The sequence below is a fragment of the Candoia aspera genome, chromosome 1 (assembly GCF_035149785.1).
Source record: "Candoia aspera isolate rCanAsp1 chromosome 1, rCanAsp1.hap2, whole genome shotgun sequence".
Classification (NCBI taxonomy): domain Eukaryota; kingdom Metazoa; phylum Chordata; class Lepidosauria; order Squamata; family Boidae; genus Candoia; species Candoia aspera.
Window position 1 is genome coordinate 192,305,006 of NC_086153.1, and position 14,103 is coordinate 192,319,108.

Consider the following 14,103-nt stretch of genomic DNA (forward strand, 5'->3'; position numbering starts at 1 on the left):
CAAACTCCATTCTCTCTTGCACTGATGATGTTACCTAGACTGGTAATGAAACATCTGCAAGAAAACAACCAATCTCAGAGAACACCAAGAACCCAACAATTCAACCCTGAGCTACATATATTCTCTTCTATTAAATTACTTAGTAATAGTCATGTACATCCTTTTAGACTCAATCAGAAGCCAAGCCAAGCCAAGCCAAGCCAAGCCAAGCCAATACAATGCAATACAATACAAGCTGAAATGCCCAATTCCTCACCTCAGTAGCACAGAAAGATTGGACAGGAGATACTGTCTAAACTTGTGGCTTACTGTAACTTATACATATCAAGATAAACCAGGATTTGTAATGAAGTGCACATACGACTCTTGAGAATTAATAGAACTAAAGAGAGAACAGAAGTTGGGTTTTTTTATAGTAGTCTTAAATGGTTATATTTTGAGGCTAGTGTTACCACACTGCATCTATCACTCATAAAACTTTCTGTCCTTCTTCCTCCTTTGAACCATCGAAGTCTTTAGCCCTTTTTACAGAACAAATCTATACAGGATCAACAAATTTTACCTGACTTCTGCTTATTGATCCAAGGCTGCTTGTGTTCAGAGTCAATCTTTTTTCTTCTATTAAGAAAAAAGACGATTATGTGTATGGTTTGACCAGTATGAGCAGATTATAGCTAGACTGAAAGATATGGTCTTACTTTTCCCAGATTGAGTGAATTTTGGCAATATCTCTGTATAATAAGCCAAGATATGAATATATTCTGCCTTTTGAAGCATGAGTGAATAAATCAGAGCTGCTTCAAATAACACATTTCCTGTTTCACCTACCTCAGGAAACTTAACAGAAAGCCAAGGTAATAAATCACGATTTGAAGTTGACTTAAGGTTTTGGTGTACACCAAAGCCGAGTTCGGCAGCTGAGCTGTAATCTAGGCTTAATTAAAAACTTCCTGTTTTGATGATGACTTGTATGAAGAGAAACCAAAAAGGCTGAGAACATTCATGGGGAAATGATTAGCTTATTAAGATGAAACGCAATTGTCCAAATTTCCTTGCTTATTCTGTGTGAAACAGTATGAAAAGACCTGTTGTTCTCTTGTACTCAGGCGCTCAAATATATTTCTTAAGAATAACAAAGTGACTGCTTCTCTCATGTGACATTCCTCTTTTTGCAGTAAAAATTATCCTTTGTATTGAACTGTGAAATATTCTGAATGCAATTAACTCACTGTGTTACAACTAGAGAGCAGAGTAGCCTGCAAATGGGATGGCAGTGGGCTTGAAGTGCAGAACAGCCACGTGATCTGTAGCTATGTTGTTAATACTTCTTAGAATCTCTTTCGCTATTCAGAGCAAAGCCAAACACTCATCACTTTATCAATATTGTGGTTTCATATCTATACAGGACTTACCTAAGCAGAAATCACTAGAACATTTTTTTTAAAAGGGTCAGGAGTGGATTGTTGTGCAATGAATTAGTAACATAATATTCCATAAACCAATCCAACATTTTAAACTACATCATCTTTAATTTCCTTCTCAACTGAACCGTAAAGCATTTCTGACATACTGCCTTTGGAAAAAAAATCAACAACTAAATTATAATTTAGAATTTATTTACATAATATTACTGCTCAAAATAAAATTGTATAGAAGAATATCTGCTCTTAGAAGTATATAAATGTAATAGATACAATGTACCTGATGGCTAACGAGCAAACAAAGGAAACAATCCAATCAAAAATATAGTACTTTTGTCCCATCTATTTCAGTGGGTGGGTTATTTTTCCTTTGAAATTAATAGTACTTAAATGTGTGTAGCTGGCTGAATTGTGCCTTCTCAATCAATTCAAAACATAGCATTTCTTAATCACAGGAACAGAAATTCCATCATTAACCACCCCCATGAAACCTTTTTATATCTGTTTCATTACAAATCAGTTTAAATGCCTAATGCCCTAGTATTCCTAAAATGTAATACTTCGGTTAGCATTAGAAATGATACCTATTTGTGGGTATTTATTTATTTATTTATTTATTAAATTTATATAGCAGCCCATCTCCCGCTTGTGAGAAAGTATCTGTTTTCATGGGTACAAAATTGGCATTAGTACGTATTTTTCTCACAACTGTTGCATGGATTAGGCTTACATATTTGAATTCTTTTAAATTTAGTTTAATTTTTAAAAATCATTCTGATCCTTTCAAATAATTCACAGGTGATAATTATACAACATTACCTCCAGTATTTACATAATGTATTTTTCTTAAGTAGATTTCAATAATCTTGGGATTTTTAAAGCCAGCAGCTCAGAAATAAGATTTCAAATTTACACTCAGTACAAGTCATGTACTGAGTTATTATATCTTCTTGCCATCTCTGCTCAAATTAAGCAAAACCTTTATGCATCTTATATGGCAAAGACTCTAATTCTCTGTGTTATACTTGCAAATCACCTTCTTGTCATGATTATACATATACTTTATTCCTCAATACTTATTACTTTATTCCTGAAGAGAGAAAATGCTTGTTTTCTATTGTCACCCCAGGAAGTTCAAGCTATACACAGCAATAGGATAGTGCTCTAAAAATAAGTCAAATCTCCAACAGATTCATTCCCTTCCACTCTGAATCTGAGCAGCCAAACTGAAGACTAATACCTGAACACATAGTAAGTACTGCTCCTGTGCTATCCTACAATATCTACGAATAAATTAATTTTCTCATTAACTCTTGACATATACACTGGAGGATATTGGAGAGGGAAGAAGAGAACTGTAATATCCCATACTATGTACTGCTGAGGTTTCTCACACACAGTATCCACATTTATGCCTGAAATCAATAGCAAAACTCATAGATTAGCCCATGAGAGCAATCTGGGGATTTGGAGTTTTCCTATCTCAAAAATGAAATTTTAGAAGTCCAAAGGAAGTTATCTCTTTTCACAGATAAGGGATCAGGCATCTTAATCCTTCAGGAGAACCTTCACCTTAATACCCCAGCTCCTGTGTAAAACTAGATGTCTCTGCAGAGGACCATGGTAAGTGGCAGAGCAGATGTTCATGGACAGGATGTTATGTAAACAGTACCCTTAAAAGGAAAGGGAATAGCCCATTTTGGAAGGGTTGGCAGAGGGCAGGTAATATTTATTCTTTTCACTGAACAAGTACCGAGACAGTGAGGATGGTTTGGAGAAAACTATAGTTTACTTCTCCAGGCCTGTAACTCTGGCTTGTCAGAAGAACAAGTGTTCTTCTTGTCAGGAGGAGGAGGAGCAGCAGCAGGGTGGGGGAGGTCTGATGAAAAGCCAGACTCAGCCCAAGGCATCTTCCTATCTCACGGAAGATCAAGGCTTGTCCCTCCCCTATTCCACATGCAAGAGCTGATCACATGGCAGCTGAATCTTCCTGCAACCCTGGCAAGAGGACAAGGGCTTGAATTATAAAGCTACTTTGGAGATGCAGGGCAACTGGCACCCCCAAGTTCATTCACCAACTCCTCATTGCCCTGCAACATCTGTAGTCTGAAGCAACTGCCTTACTCTGCCTTGTGTACAGTTTCTATGAAATAAAATGCAGAAGTGGCAAAGGGAGAGATTGCACCATATTGTCAAGCTCCTTAATGATTTTTTCATAAGACAACCTGGGAACTGTCCATACATTCTTGAAGCCAATCTCCCCCTCCATGATCTTGCCATAAACATGTGTCAAAGGATTAGTGTTAATTCTAATTTCTTATGTATGGAATGTCTCCAGCCCCATACGTGTTAAATTACTGTCCAAAAGCTGGGCAACAAAAGGGAAAAGTTTTCCAGATCAGGAGAACATAATATTTTTATAGCCTGATAATTAAAGGTCGTATTCCACAGAACAGTATCTGTAGACTAAAAAGTAAGCAGCTTCCTGAGGGTAAACACCCTAGAGACCATCCAGCTCAGGAGGTGTCAGTTTACTTTCCTGGTGTGAGTTAACACTTCTTAAATCATGAGAATCTAGAATCTACCAGATTAGTATGTTAAGAGATGAACTATGCTTTCTAAGCATGAAGACACAACCAATTAAAAAGTGAGAGCTTCATCAGTCCATCACTCATTTGCCAATTAATACGATTATTTTTCAAAGTTAACTGCATTTTGCTGTTGTTGTTGTTTATTCGTTTAGTCGCTTCCGACTCTTCGTGACTTCATGGACCAGCCCACGCCAGAGCTTCCTGTCGGTCGTCGACACCCCCAGCTCCCCCAGGGACGAGTCCGTCACCTCTAGAATATCATCCATCCATCTTGCCCTTGGTCGGCCCCTCTTCCTTTTGCCTTCCACTCTCCCTAGCATCAGCATCTTCTCCAGGGTGTCCTGTCTTCTCATTGTGTGGCCAAAGTATTTCAGTTTTGCCTTTAATATCATTCCCTCAAGTGAGCAGTCTGGCTTGATTTCCGGGAGGATGGACTGGTTGGATCTTCTTGCAGTCCAAGGCACTCTCAGAATTTTCCTCCAACACCACAGTTCAAAAGCATCGATCTTCCTTCGCTCAGCCTTCCTTATGGTCCAGCTCTCGCAGCCATATGTTACTACGGGGAACACCATTGCTTTAACTATGCGGACCTTTGTTGTCAGTGTGATGTCTCTGCTCTTAACTATTTTATCGAGATTTTTCATTGCTCTTCTTCCAAGGATTAAGCGTCTTCTGATTTCCTGACTGCAGTCAGCATCTGCAGTAATCTTCGCACCTAGGAATACAAAGTCTTTCACTGCTTCTACATGTTCTCCCTCTATTTGCCAGTTATCAATCAAGTTGGTTGCCATAATCTTGGTTTTTTTGAGGTTTAGCTGCAAACCAGCTTTTGCACTTTCTTCTTTCACCTTCATCATTTTGCTACCAATTCTAAAATTCCCCAAACTGTTTTCAACACTTCCAAAACACTACAAAACTCCAACAGCATCTACCTTTTCACACTGTATAGCAGAATAGCATTTTAAGAGATTATCAAATTAAAATCAAATCATTTCAATACTTTAAATATTTAATAGAACGAATGGTAACAAATAAAAAAGTATGTCAGGTTGTATGCATATGTAAATTAATTTTAAAAAGAAAGGGGGAATGGAGAGTCTTTTTTAAAACAAAAGTATTTATGTGCACCCTAAAAATAACAATAAGAATCTGGCAATTTGTTGAACACGTTTTTGCTTTTCCAAAAAAATAAATAAAAAAAATCCATTCTCACTACCTTTCTGAAAGCAGGTCTTGTCATAGAGACAGCATATGAAAACCTACAGTCAGCTCCACTGAACCTATGCATAGGCTATCCATGCAATATACTGTATGGTTAGACTGCTTGACCTTTGTTTTGTCTCCCTATGTATCAAACAGTCTTTTGAGCTTACCTCCCAAAGTGCCTTGAAATCTTTCTGCTCAATGCGCAGGAGTTCACTGTTTTCTCTGGTAACAATAGTAGCATGACGAGGGGTGTTATCCAAGACCGACTCTCCAAACGCTGTCCCTATTCCCAAGGTGCATATTGTCACAGCATCCTGTGAAGCAGAGTTAAAGAGACACACACTCAGCCTTTGGATTCCAAAGGGTTTAGGAACCACTGTCTTGCCAAAGACACACTATCTTCACTTGGGAACAATGGTTAGGAAATGACAACTCATTTCCTACAAATAGTGTATTTGTCTTTTAGGAAAGCCTTGTCCTAGTTCAAACTAACACTCATCCTCTGAATGTTTAGTCTATGTCAAGCAATAATAAAAATAGAATATCTTCTAAACTGAGTGGCTTTCTATTACCAGAGCCTAATGCTCACATCAGGTAGGGTTACTATATCTATGCTGCAAAAACCTGAACACCACTACACTGTAGTAAAGAAATAGAGAAAACTCTCTCTCTCTTTGCTGTCATCTAGTGGCCGTCTGAAGTTTTACAACAGAGGTATGGACAGCCCTACGTTATGGTGGGATGATGGACAAACAGATCTTCAGTCTTGAATACAAGTTCAACAGTCCAATACATATATACTTCTTTAAATGATCCTATCACTGCACTTTAAAATGCAGAAAGCCAACCCACTGTGTTTGGGAATCTGCCTGAATGTTCCACTGTGTTATACCCCAGACGCCTTATTCTAAGTCCTGCTTTGCTGGCATCACTTGTTTCATTTAATTGCTGAACAAAAGCAGTGAATATATGTTTCTTGTTTGTTTAGAAGAATGAGATATTAAAGAGGGGATTTAATTGAGCTTAATAAAGGAACCAAGAATTAGGCATCTTGTCTACCTCCTAGTAGTTGCCAATATGTAAGCCATTACATTTAAAATGTTGCTGTTGTTGTTGCTGTTGTTATTTTAATATTATTTACATGATACAGGACATCATCTATTTAATCTTTGATTCACACTCTTTGTTCCAGTCTATTAGCAGTACTGTGATGACTCACTGCCTTTGACATTTTAGGAACACGGGAAACAGCCTAATACAGAGTCAACTGTCTTCCCAGCATAATATCCCCAATATTGAAAGACTATTGATTCTACCTGTTTTCAGAGAGAAGCCCTTCCCAGTCCTGTCTACTGATGCCAGGGATTTCTGTACGAAAACTTGTGCTCTAGCCATTGAGCAAAGAAAGCAGCATCCATAACAAACCACAGTGATGTCAAAATGACACGTGCATCATAACGTCATCATGAAAATGTCACAATTATGTAACGATGTTATGACATCTGATGCTTGTATGTACACTGTAGCATTTGAGTGATGGTTTCACAGCGTACGTGTTGTCACTCGCCACCAACCCATTGCAATGAATACAAATGAGCTAGGGCCCTTCTTCACTGTGAGAAATAGAACATTTGTAAAAACAGTACAGATACAGGACATGATATCACAGGCAAGTTCCCAATGAGCACATAGGCAATGATGGTAGTGGCTTTACAACATAATAATCTCTATTTATTCAGCCTTGTTCAATGAATAAACCATAATTCTGCTTCACTTCTTTTGTGTGAAGAGATGAATTCATAGGAAGGAAATAAAAATAATTAGTTGCACAGGATTCATTCTGAAAGAGGGAATTCTATCGCCTGTTGACTTGAGTTCAGCAGCTGGGTTCACATACTTCACTAAGCCATGGTCTACTCAACCATAATTAGTTGAATAATCACAGGATTTCCATTTCTACAATCATACTAAGCCATATACTTTTGGCCTTAACACAATCTGGGAAGCAAGACAGTTAAGGGATGTAGTACTACTACTTTTTGTTCCATCTTCCTTTTTCCTGAAAATCAAACCTCTCTATGGTTCTTTTCCAAGAAGGAAGGAAAGAAGGGCTTGTTCAGAAAGTAAACAAACTGGGGAATTTGAGGCATTTCTTATCCCCTAGAAGTATACAGTATACTGATTCGGTTTAGAAAATGTAATTCAGAAGGGGTAATACAATTGGAGAGGCAGCAGAAAGGAAACTGAGTTCCTATACACATCTGCAGATTTAGGGGAAAGAAACTGGCTTAAAAACCTCATCAAAGGTGAGGGGTTTTTTTCCCTGGAAAGCCAGCAAGCTCTTTTGGTAGCCTAGTGAACAAAGGCCCAATCTCTTTTTGGTGCCCATTTGTTCAATGGAAAAATCATGGCATGAGCCAATTAAATGGCTCAACACTGCTCTCAAGGAACTCCTGCTGTTCCCATGATTGGACTTTGGGAATGTGATAAACTTGAGGAAGCTGAGAACCAGCACATATCCCACTGCTGGCTGCCAGCTGATGGGTCAGCCACTGAGTTTTCTACAGAGAAGATGAGTTAGAAACTTAAACCAGGTGGTTTGTTTCTGACATAAAGATTCGGTTCATATATTGCTACGTACAAGGTTCATACAACAATCTCATGCAATGAGAATGCAAACTAACATTAGAAATTAATGCTCAAATGGGTCAAATCCTTCAGTCATCTGTAACAGGTAAAATTATGGTTTAAAATGTCAGTGTTTATGGAGAAGCCTGAGTATTAAATAAATAAGGGTAATACTTTGTGCCCCAACTGAGGTGTGGGCAGTAGGAAGTTTTTCTTCTTCTCTCACAGCTTGGGGTTCTCCATTGAAGCTAACGATGGAGCATACCTCTTTATACAACACATAGTTAAACTAATAACATTAGTAATGGCCACTCATTTGGATGATTTTAAAGGGGGACTGGACAAATTCATGGAGAATTATAATATTAATAGTTAATAGATTTAATACATATTTACTATCTTCTGAATTATAGGCAGCACCTAAAATATCATCTTGCAGGGAGCATCGATGGAAGGGGCTGTCATCCTCATACCCTGGTTTAAGTTTCTTCGATCTAATGACAAACTAGATAGGTCTTGGATCTGATCCAGAATGATTCTTCTGAAGTTAATTTTCTCCCATGCAAATTATTTGTTACAGCAGGAAAATGAGGCTACTTATATTGATAAAGTTCATTTTTCATTGCCTATGATATTGTTTGAGTCATCAAAATTAGTATTAACATTATATTATGCAGGCAGATATGGTAAAAACAGTCTTATAGCACACTCTAATATGATATGGGCTAATCAATAAAAGGACAGCCAGTTTGGTATAGTGGTTAAGGCATCAGGCTAGAACCAATCCCACTTAGGAGCAAAGCCAGCTGGGTGACCTTGGGCCAGTCATTCTCTCTTAGCCCAAGGAAGTAGGCAATGACAAACCACTTCTGAAATCGTGCCAAGAAAACTGCAGGGGCTAGTCCAGGCAGTCACCAGGAGTCAACACTGACTCAAAGGCACAAAAAGAAAAAAAAATCAGTAAAAGGGTCTATGGAATACATAGTATATTATATATGTGCCTATTTGTGTTTGGACTTGGACTGTAAATAAATTTTAAGTTGAACTGAATATGTGCCTATTTCTGGCTTATAGTTCTAAGAAATCAGGTTAATTCAAACTTAGGTGCCTTTAAGCCTGTAGGAATTCTTAGATCTAATGAGAGTCACTTGCTGAGATGGGTGGCTATAGAAATTGAATAAAATAAATACATACATACATACATACAATTCAAAGTTCCCAACTTTATGAGCAACTTGTCCAGGAATAGACAACTTTTGTCAACTTGAGAGTTGCTCTGGGCTCTATATTCATCCCTACCCCTCAAAGGCTGCAAGTTTCATCAGGCACATTGGATGAAGTGAGCTGCAGCTCATGAAAGCTTCTGCCTTTCAATAAAATTTGCTTGTTGCAAAAGGTGATACCAGATTCCTTCCAATTTTTTGTTACCACAGAGTAACATAGCTCTCCTCCTACAATGGCTGCATAAGTAGAGGGTGCAACTTCACTAAGATTCTTTTCCTTAGTATTAGAGTGCCCTCTACTGATTGATAAAACTCTGCAGTCTGTTCTCTTTTTTCAGGCTGAAGAGCAAATGGAAGAGGGAATTTCAGCAATGCAAGTGAGCCTGGGGAGTTCATTCGGGGAGGAAAAATACATTTTTTTACTCTTTAAAATATCAAAAATAACCCAATAAAAATCCAGCTGGGGATTGAGATGTTTGTTTGTTTGTTTAACTTAGTCAATGTTTTAAATCTCTGCAAAGTTTAGGAAACAATTCTGCTCCTTAATCCTCCTTAAACCCACTAAGATGAAAAAAGAGTCCAAAAATCTAGTGGGCTATGGGGGTTGTAAAACTATGAGCTGCACTTTTTCGACACCTGATCTATTGTCACTATACATTCAGTAACAGCTTCTCACATACAGTAACATGTATTGCCATGCATTGACCTACTCTATATTCTTCTGGTACGGGACAGACAAGTACAAAAGTGACCAATTTCCATTTTCTATGGTCAGCTAACAATCCTACTTCATGAATTGTCCAATGACATCATTATACTATATAGGTCTTGTCAATGTATTCAAATGTTCTCAGACAAAAGGGTAGGCATAATGAACTTTCACAGAAACTACTCTGGCTAAGAACATAAGTTCAAAGAAAGAACTATGAAAATCAGCCTTTCCCAACTTGGCATCCTCTAATTAAGTTGCACTACAATGTCTATGGTTCACTGCCCAGCACACCTATTAGCTGTACAGGCTGTATCTTATATATCTGGAGGGTGCCAAGTTAGGGAACACTAATGAAGACCAATATTTTTCTTCAATGCAGTGCAGTTGGGGTTATCAGCATACATGTGTACCTTATATATAGCAGGGTCTGTGTGTGTGTGTGCGCGTATGAATGTGTTGGCTTTTGACTGGGAAGAGGTTCAAATCCTCTCTTGTTTATGGAGCTCAGTAGATTACTTTGAGCCAGTCACTCTTTCTCAACCCAGTGACTTTTAGGGCAATCGTTATGGGGAAAAACTGAGGGAGAAATAGAAATATAGTACTTCACATATGTAGCATATTAGATAAAACCACCTCTTCAAAATGCCCTCTGTCTAGACATTTCAAATACATTAACACTAATAACTATTTAGAGCAAATAAGACTGCAGTCCTGATGTCATTAATGCAGCAATAAGACTGGCCAGATGTTCCCTTCTAGGACCAGTTTTCTAGATTTCGAGGTTTCGAGGACCAGTTTTGACTTAGAAGTAAGTGATCCTTCTTCCATGCCAATCTCTAGAGCCAGCTCAAAGACGGCAGGAAAGGGGTTAAGCAGGGTGATTGAGAAAGTGCTCTGTCACATCCTCAAAATGAAAACATGTTCCTATTGTTGCCAGAATAGGATGCCTTTTTTTAAAGGAAAAAAGTTAGGAAGAGTAAAAGATAGGCTTTTGGGAGACTCTGTGGTCAGAAGACTTCAAGAAATCCAAAAGTATTTACATGTAGTTGTTAAAAAGAGGAGAAAAACAGACTTTAAAAATATATGAAAAATATGTGATAAAGGTACTATGGGACTCCAAATATAATGCTTTCTAATATATGTATTTAAATGTATTTTACTGCAACATTCTATATAAAATGTATAAGCATTATGAAGACAATATTTTACAGGCTATTGCACTTATCATCCATTAGGAAAATATTTCAGTTTATTAAATGACTAATCATAGTCTTGAGTATCTGGCCTGTCTTAACTCATTTATTTCTATACCTCCATGTCAAAAATATCCTTAAAGCATATATGGAAAGTGTACAAATTTCAAAAATTGATATTCTATACATTAGGAAATAAAGACTGAAATATTGGTCCCCTCTATTCCCAATAGGCTTAATTAGAACAAAAAGATATGTCACCTTTTTTTAATGGAAAAAAAGCCTTTTAAAAAGGTTGAGAAAATTGGTTTCAAAAAAGGACAATGGAGAAAGAGACTAACATTATTTGACTCCCTGGAATTGCTACAGATATCTTTTCATCCTGAAAAATACAAAAAATTATGCCCTTGAACTTTTAAAATTCGAACAGCAGTTCACAGAGGAGGAGCACGAGAAATGTATTCAGAAGTATGTTTTGTTCTACAATGTATGGATTGATGCAGTAATGGAATGGGACAGATTCACAAATTAACACCATCGAAACAGATATGTCCGCGAATAGATTGTTCTCCCAATCCTATTTTCCCTTGTAGCCTCTGCCAAGTAGAAAGAAGGCACGTGAAAGATCCGTCTTAAAAAAAAAAAAGATACCAAGCACATGAATTTCCCCCAACTTTTGAGAAAACTCCCTTTATTGATTGAAAGTCTTTCTCCCAAAAATAATACTTGGGTGAGTTTACTTCAAGGCTACTTAAATGTTAAAAATGAATTCACTTGATTGTCACTGTGGATGCTGCTGTTTTTGTTTCTGATTTTTTTATAGGCATTCTTTATTTTATTTTTCCCTGGTGAGCAAACTCAGGATCCATCGCTGCCCCCTAAGAAAGGCAAATCTCATCATGCTTACTTTCAATCTTGGCTGCCTTCTAGCAGTCATCTATATTTTATAGCCACATATGGCAGCCCTAATATAAGTCATGGAAAAATCAGAAATGCTATAAAATAGTCCTTCTGTGATTCCTTATTTCTCCTTTTGCTTTTAAAATGGGTGAAATTAAGGCTCTGGAGTCAGACTCTGGAGTTAGGCTTTCACATATAGGCAAGCTACTCTCACTGTAACACCAGTAAATTAGTAACTAATTTACAGCGAATTACCATATTCTATTGCAGTGGTTACTCTCAAATTCACAGAAATTCCGAGAATCTAGGTGTCTATTTCTGCACTTCTGTAAAGTTGTTTTGGTAGCCAAACCAGCCCATCCAATGAAGAAAAAGGATAACCCTGTGAGGGCACTAAGTCTGCTTAGTTTAATGTGAAAAAGAAAGAAAATCTTATTCATTCTAGCACTGCCCTCTTGTGGTATAGAATTCTGCAGCTATTAATACAATCCAACATGAAACAGCATAGTAATTTAATCTGCTAATTTTCCTGTTTATTATTCTTATGAAACACAAGTCATAGTAATACCTGGACTGAACAGTTAGTTCAATGGTTGCTGCTTCTATATAAATAAATCAAATAACTTTGATGAGAAAACAAAATGCGTCTGGTTTTCACATTTTAAATGTGAATGGTTTCTTTCTTTTATTGTTTACTTGTTTAGCAATATCAATGAACACTGTAATTTGTAGCGTAATATAAAAGTACAGGTATTTTTTTATAGGAAGATTTAATTTAATTTAATTTAATTTAATTTATTTTATTCAATTTAGGCACCACCCAATTCTGGGCAGCTCACAACATAGCAAACAATAAAATACAGTATGAGTAAGGAAACAAACAAACAAAAAAATAATATAAATAGAGAACAACTGAAAATTAGAGAAGAAAGCAGCAAATCTGGCCCAAACACAGAAAACATACAGACAACCCCACAAGGGGCTCAAACCCCCGTAGCCTAGGGCCTGGGAGAATAGCCTGGTCTTTAAGGCCCTCCAGAATGCCATCAGGATGGAGCTGTCTGGATCTCAGTGGGTACCTGAGATGCCTTTTGGTAAGCCAGTTCATTTGTCCATCTACCTTAGGGTTATTTAGACTGACCTGGCTTGATTCTCCAAGATTTAAGAGGGAATTCTCTTCCAGCCTCACCTGGAGATGCCAGAGCCTAAATCTGGAATTTTATGTCTATACAAAGCAGGTGCTTTTATTGCTGAGCTACAGTCTCATCTCAGAATTAGACAGCTATCCTTGCATGGGCCACAGATCTTACAACCTAGATTTTTCACAGTATGGAATAAAATAAAAGGAAGAGAAAGACAATATACACCCCCCCCTAAAGGAAGTGTACAAGTAATGGAAGCAAAGCTGGGCAATACAACCTTTGTTTGGACTGATACAGGGGACCCAAACTAAGCATTTTATGCAAGGCTTCACTGAAAAATGGTTGAAATGAAACATTTGTAAATGTTGGCACTCAAGAGAGTTCAAAGCATAATGAGTAGGAAGTGGAGAAGGACAGAGTAGTTTCAGAGAGCATGTGATTTTTGAGAAGCTCAGAGAGAATAATCCTAATGGCAAAAAAAAAAAAAGCACTTCTTATTTTGGTGGAAGATGGAGGGGAGGTCTTGTGCCTCCTTCCCTAGAACCCTTATCTCTGATACAACCTTGACACTCCCTTCAACTCCTCCATAAGTCTCCTCATTAAGAGGTGTCTGGATAGCCTCCACAGCTATCCAACGTTCCTTGACATTCGGTCAGGGAAGGGACATGTAGGTAAGGAGCAAGAGCTTCCTGTTACATTTTGCACAGTGGCCTAAATGTAAATATGGGACTCTGCACGATCCAGGTTCCTTAACATTCTGAGACGGCTCATATGCAAGACAGAACACGTCTATTTGGAAACTGCTAACCAAAGACATTTAAACTAGCAAGAGCAGTGGAAATCCTAATACAAGATTATGGTTATTAAAAATATAGTCCTTATTAACCAATTCCAAATGAAAAGGCCCAGCTGAAGAAGTAGTCCTGGCTCCTTTCCTCTAAACAAAAATGGCATTCCACTCTGGCATTATAAGCTGAGTGTCTCACGTGACTGCACAACACTGTGACCATCCTAATTGCAAGCCAGCTGCCAAGCGCCTGAATCACAATCACATGACAGTGGGGACACAGCCACAACTATGAGGACC

At 37.7% G+C, this 14,103-nt stretch overlaps 1 protein-coding gene across 1 annotated transcript in view; it reads right to left on the minus strand.

The window, feature by feature from the left end:
* The window catches only part of RAPGEF4 (Rap guanine nucleotide exchange factor 4), a 177,437-nt gene that overhangs the window by 138,098 nt on the left and 25,236 nt on the right, over positions 1-14,103 (minus strand). The window contains exon 4 of the mRNA XM_063318177.1: positions 5,386-5,532. Coding sequence (XP_063174247.1) covers positions 5,386-5,532 — 147 coding nt within the window. The remainder of the gene's footprint in view (positions 1-5,385; positions 5,533-14,103) is intronic.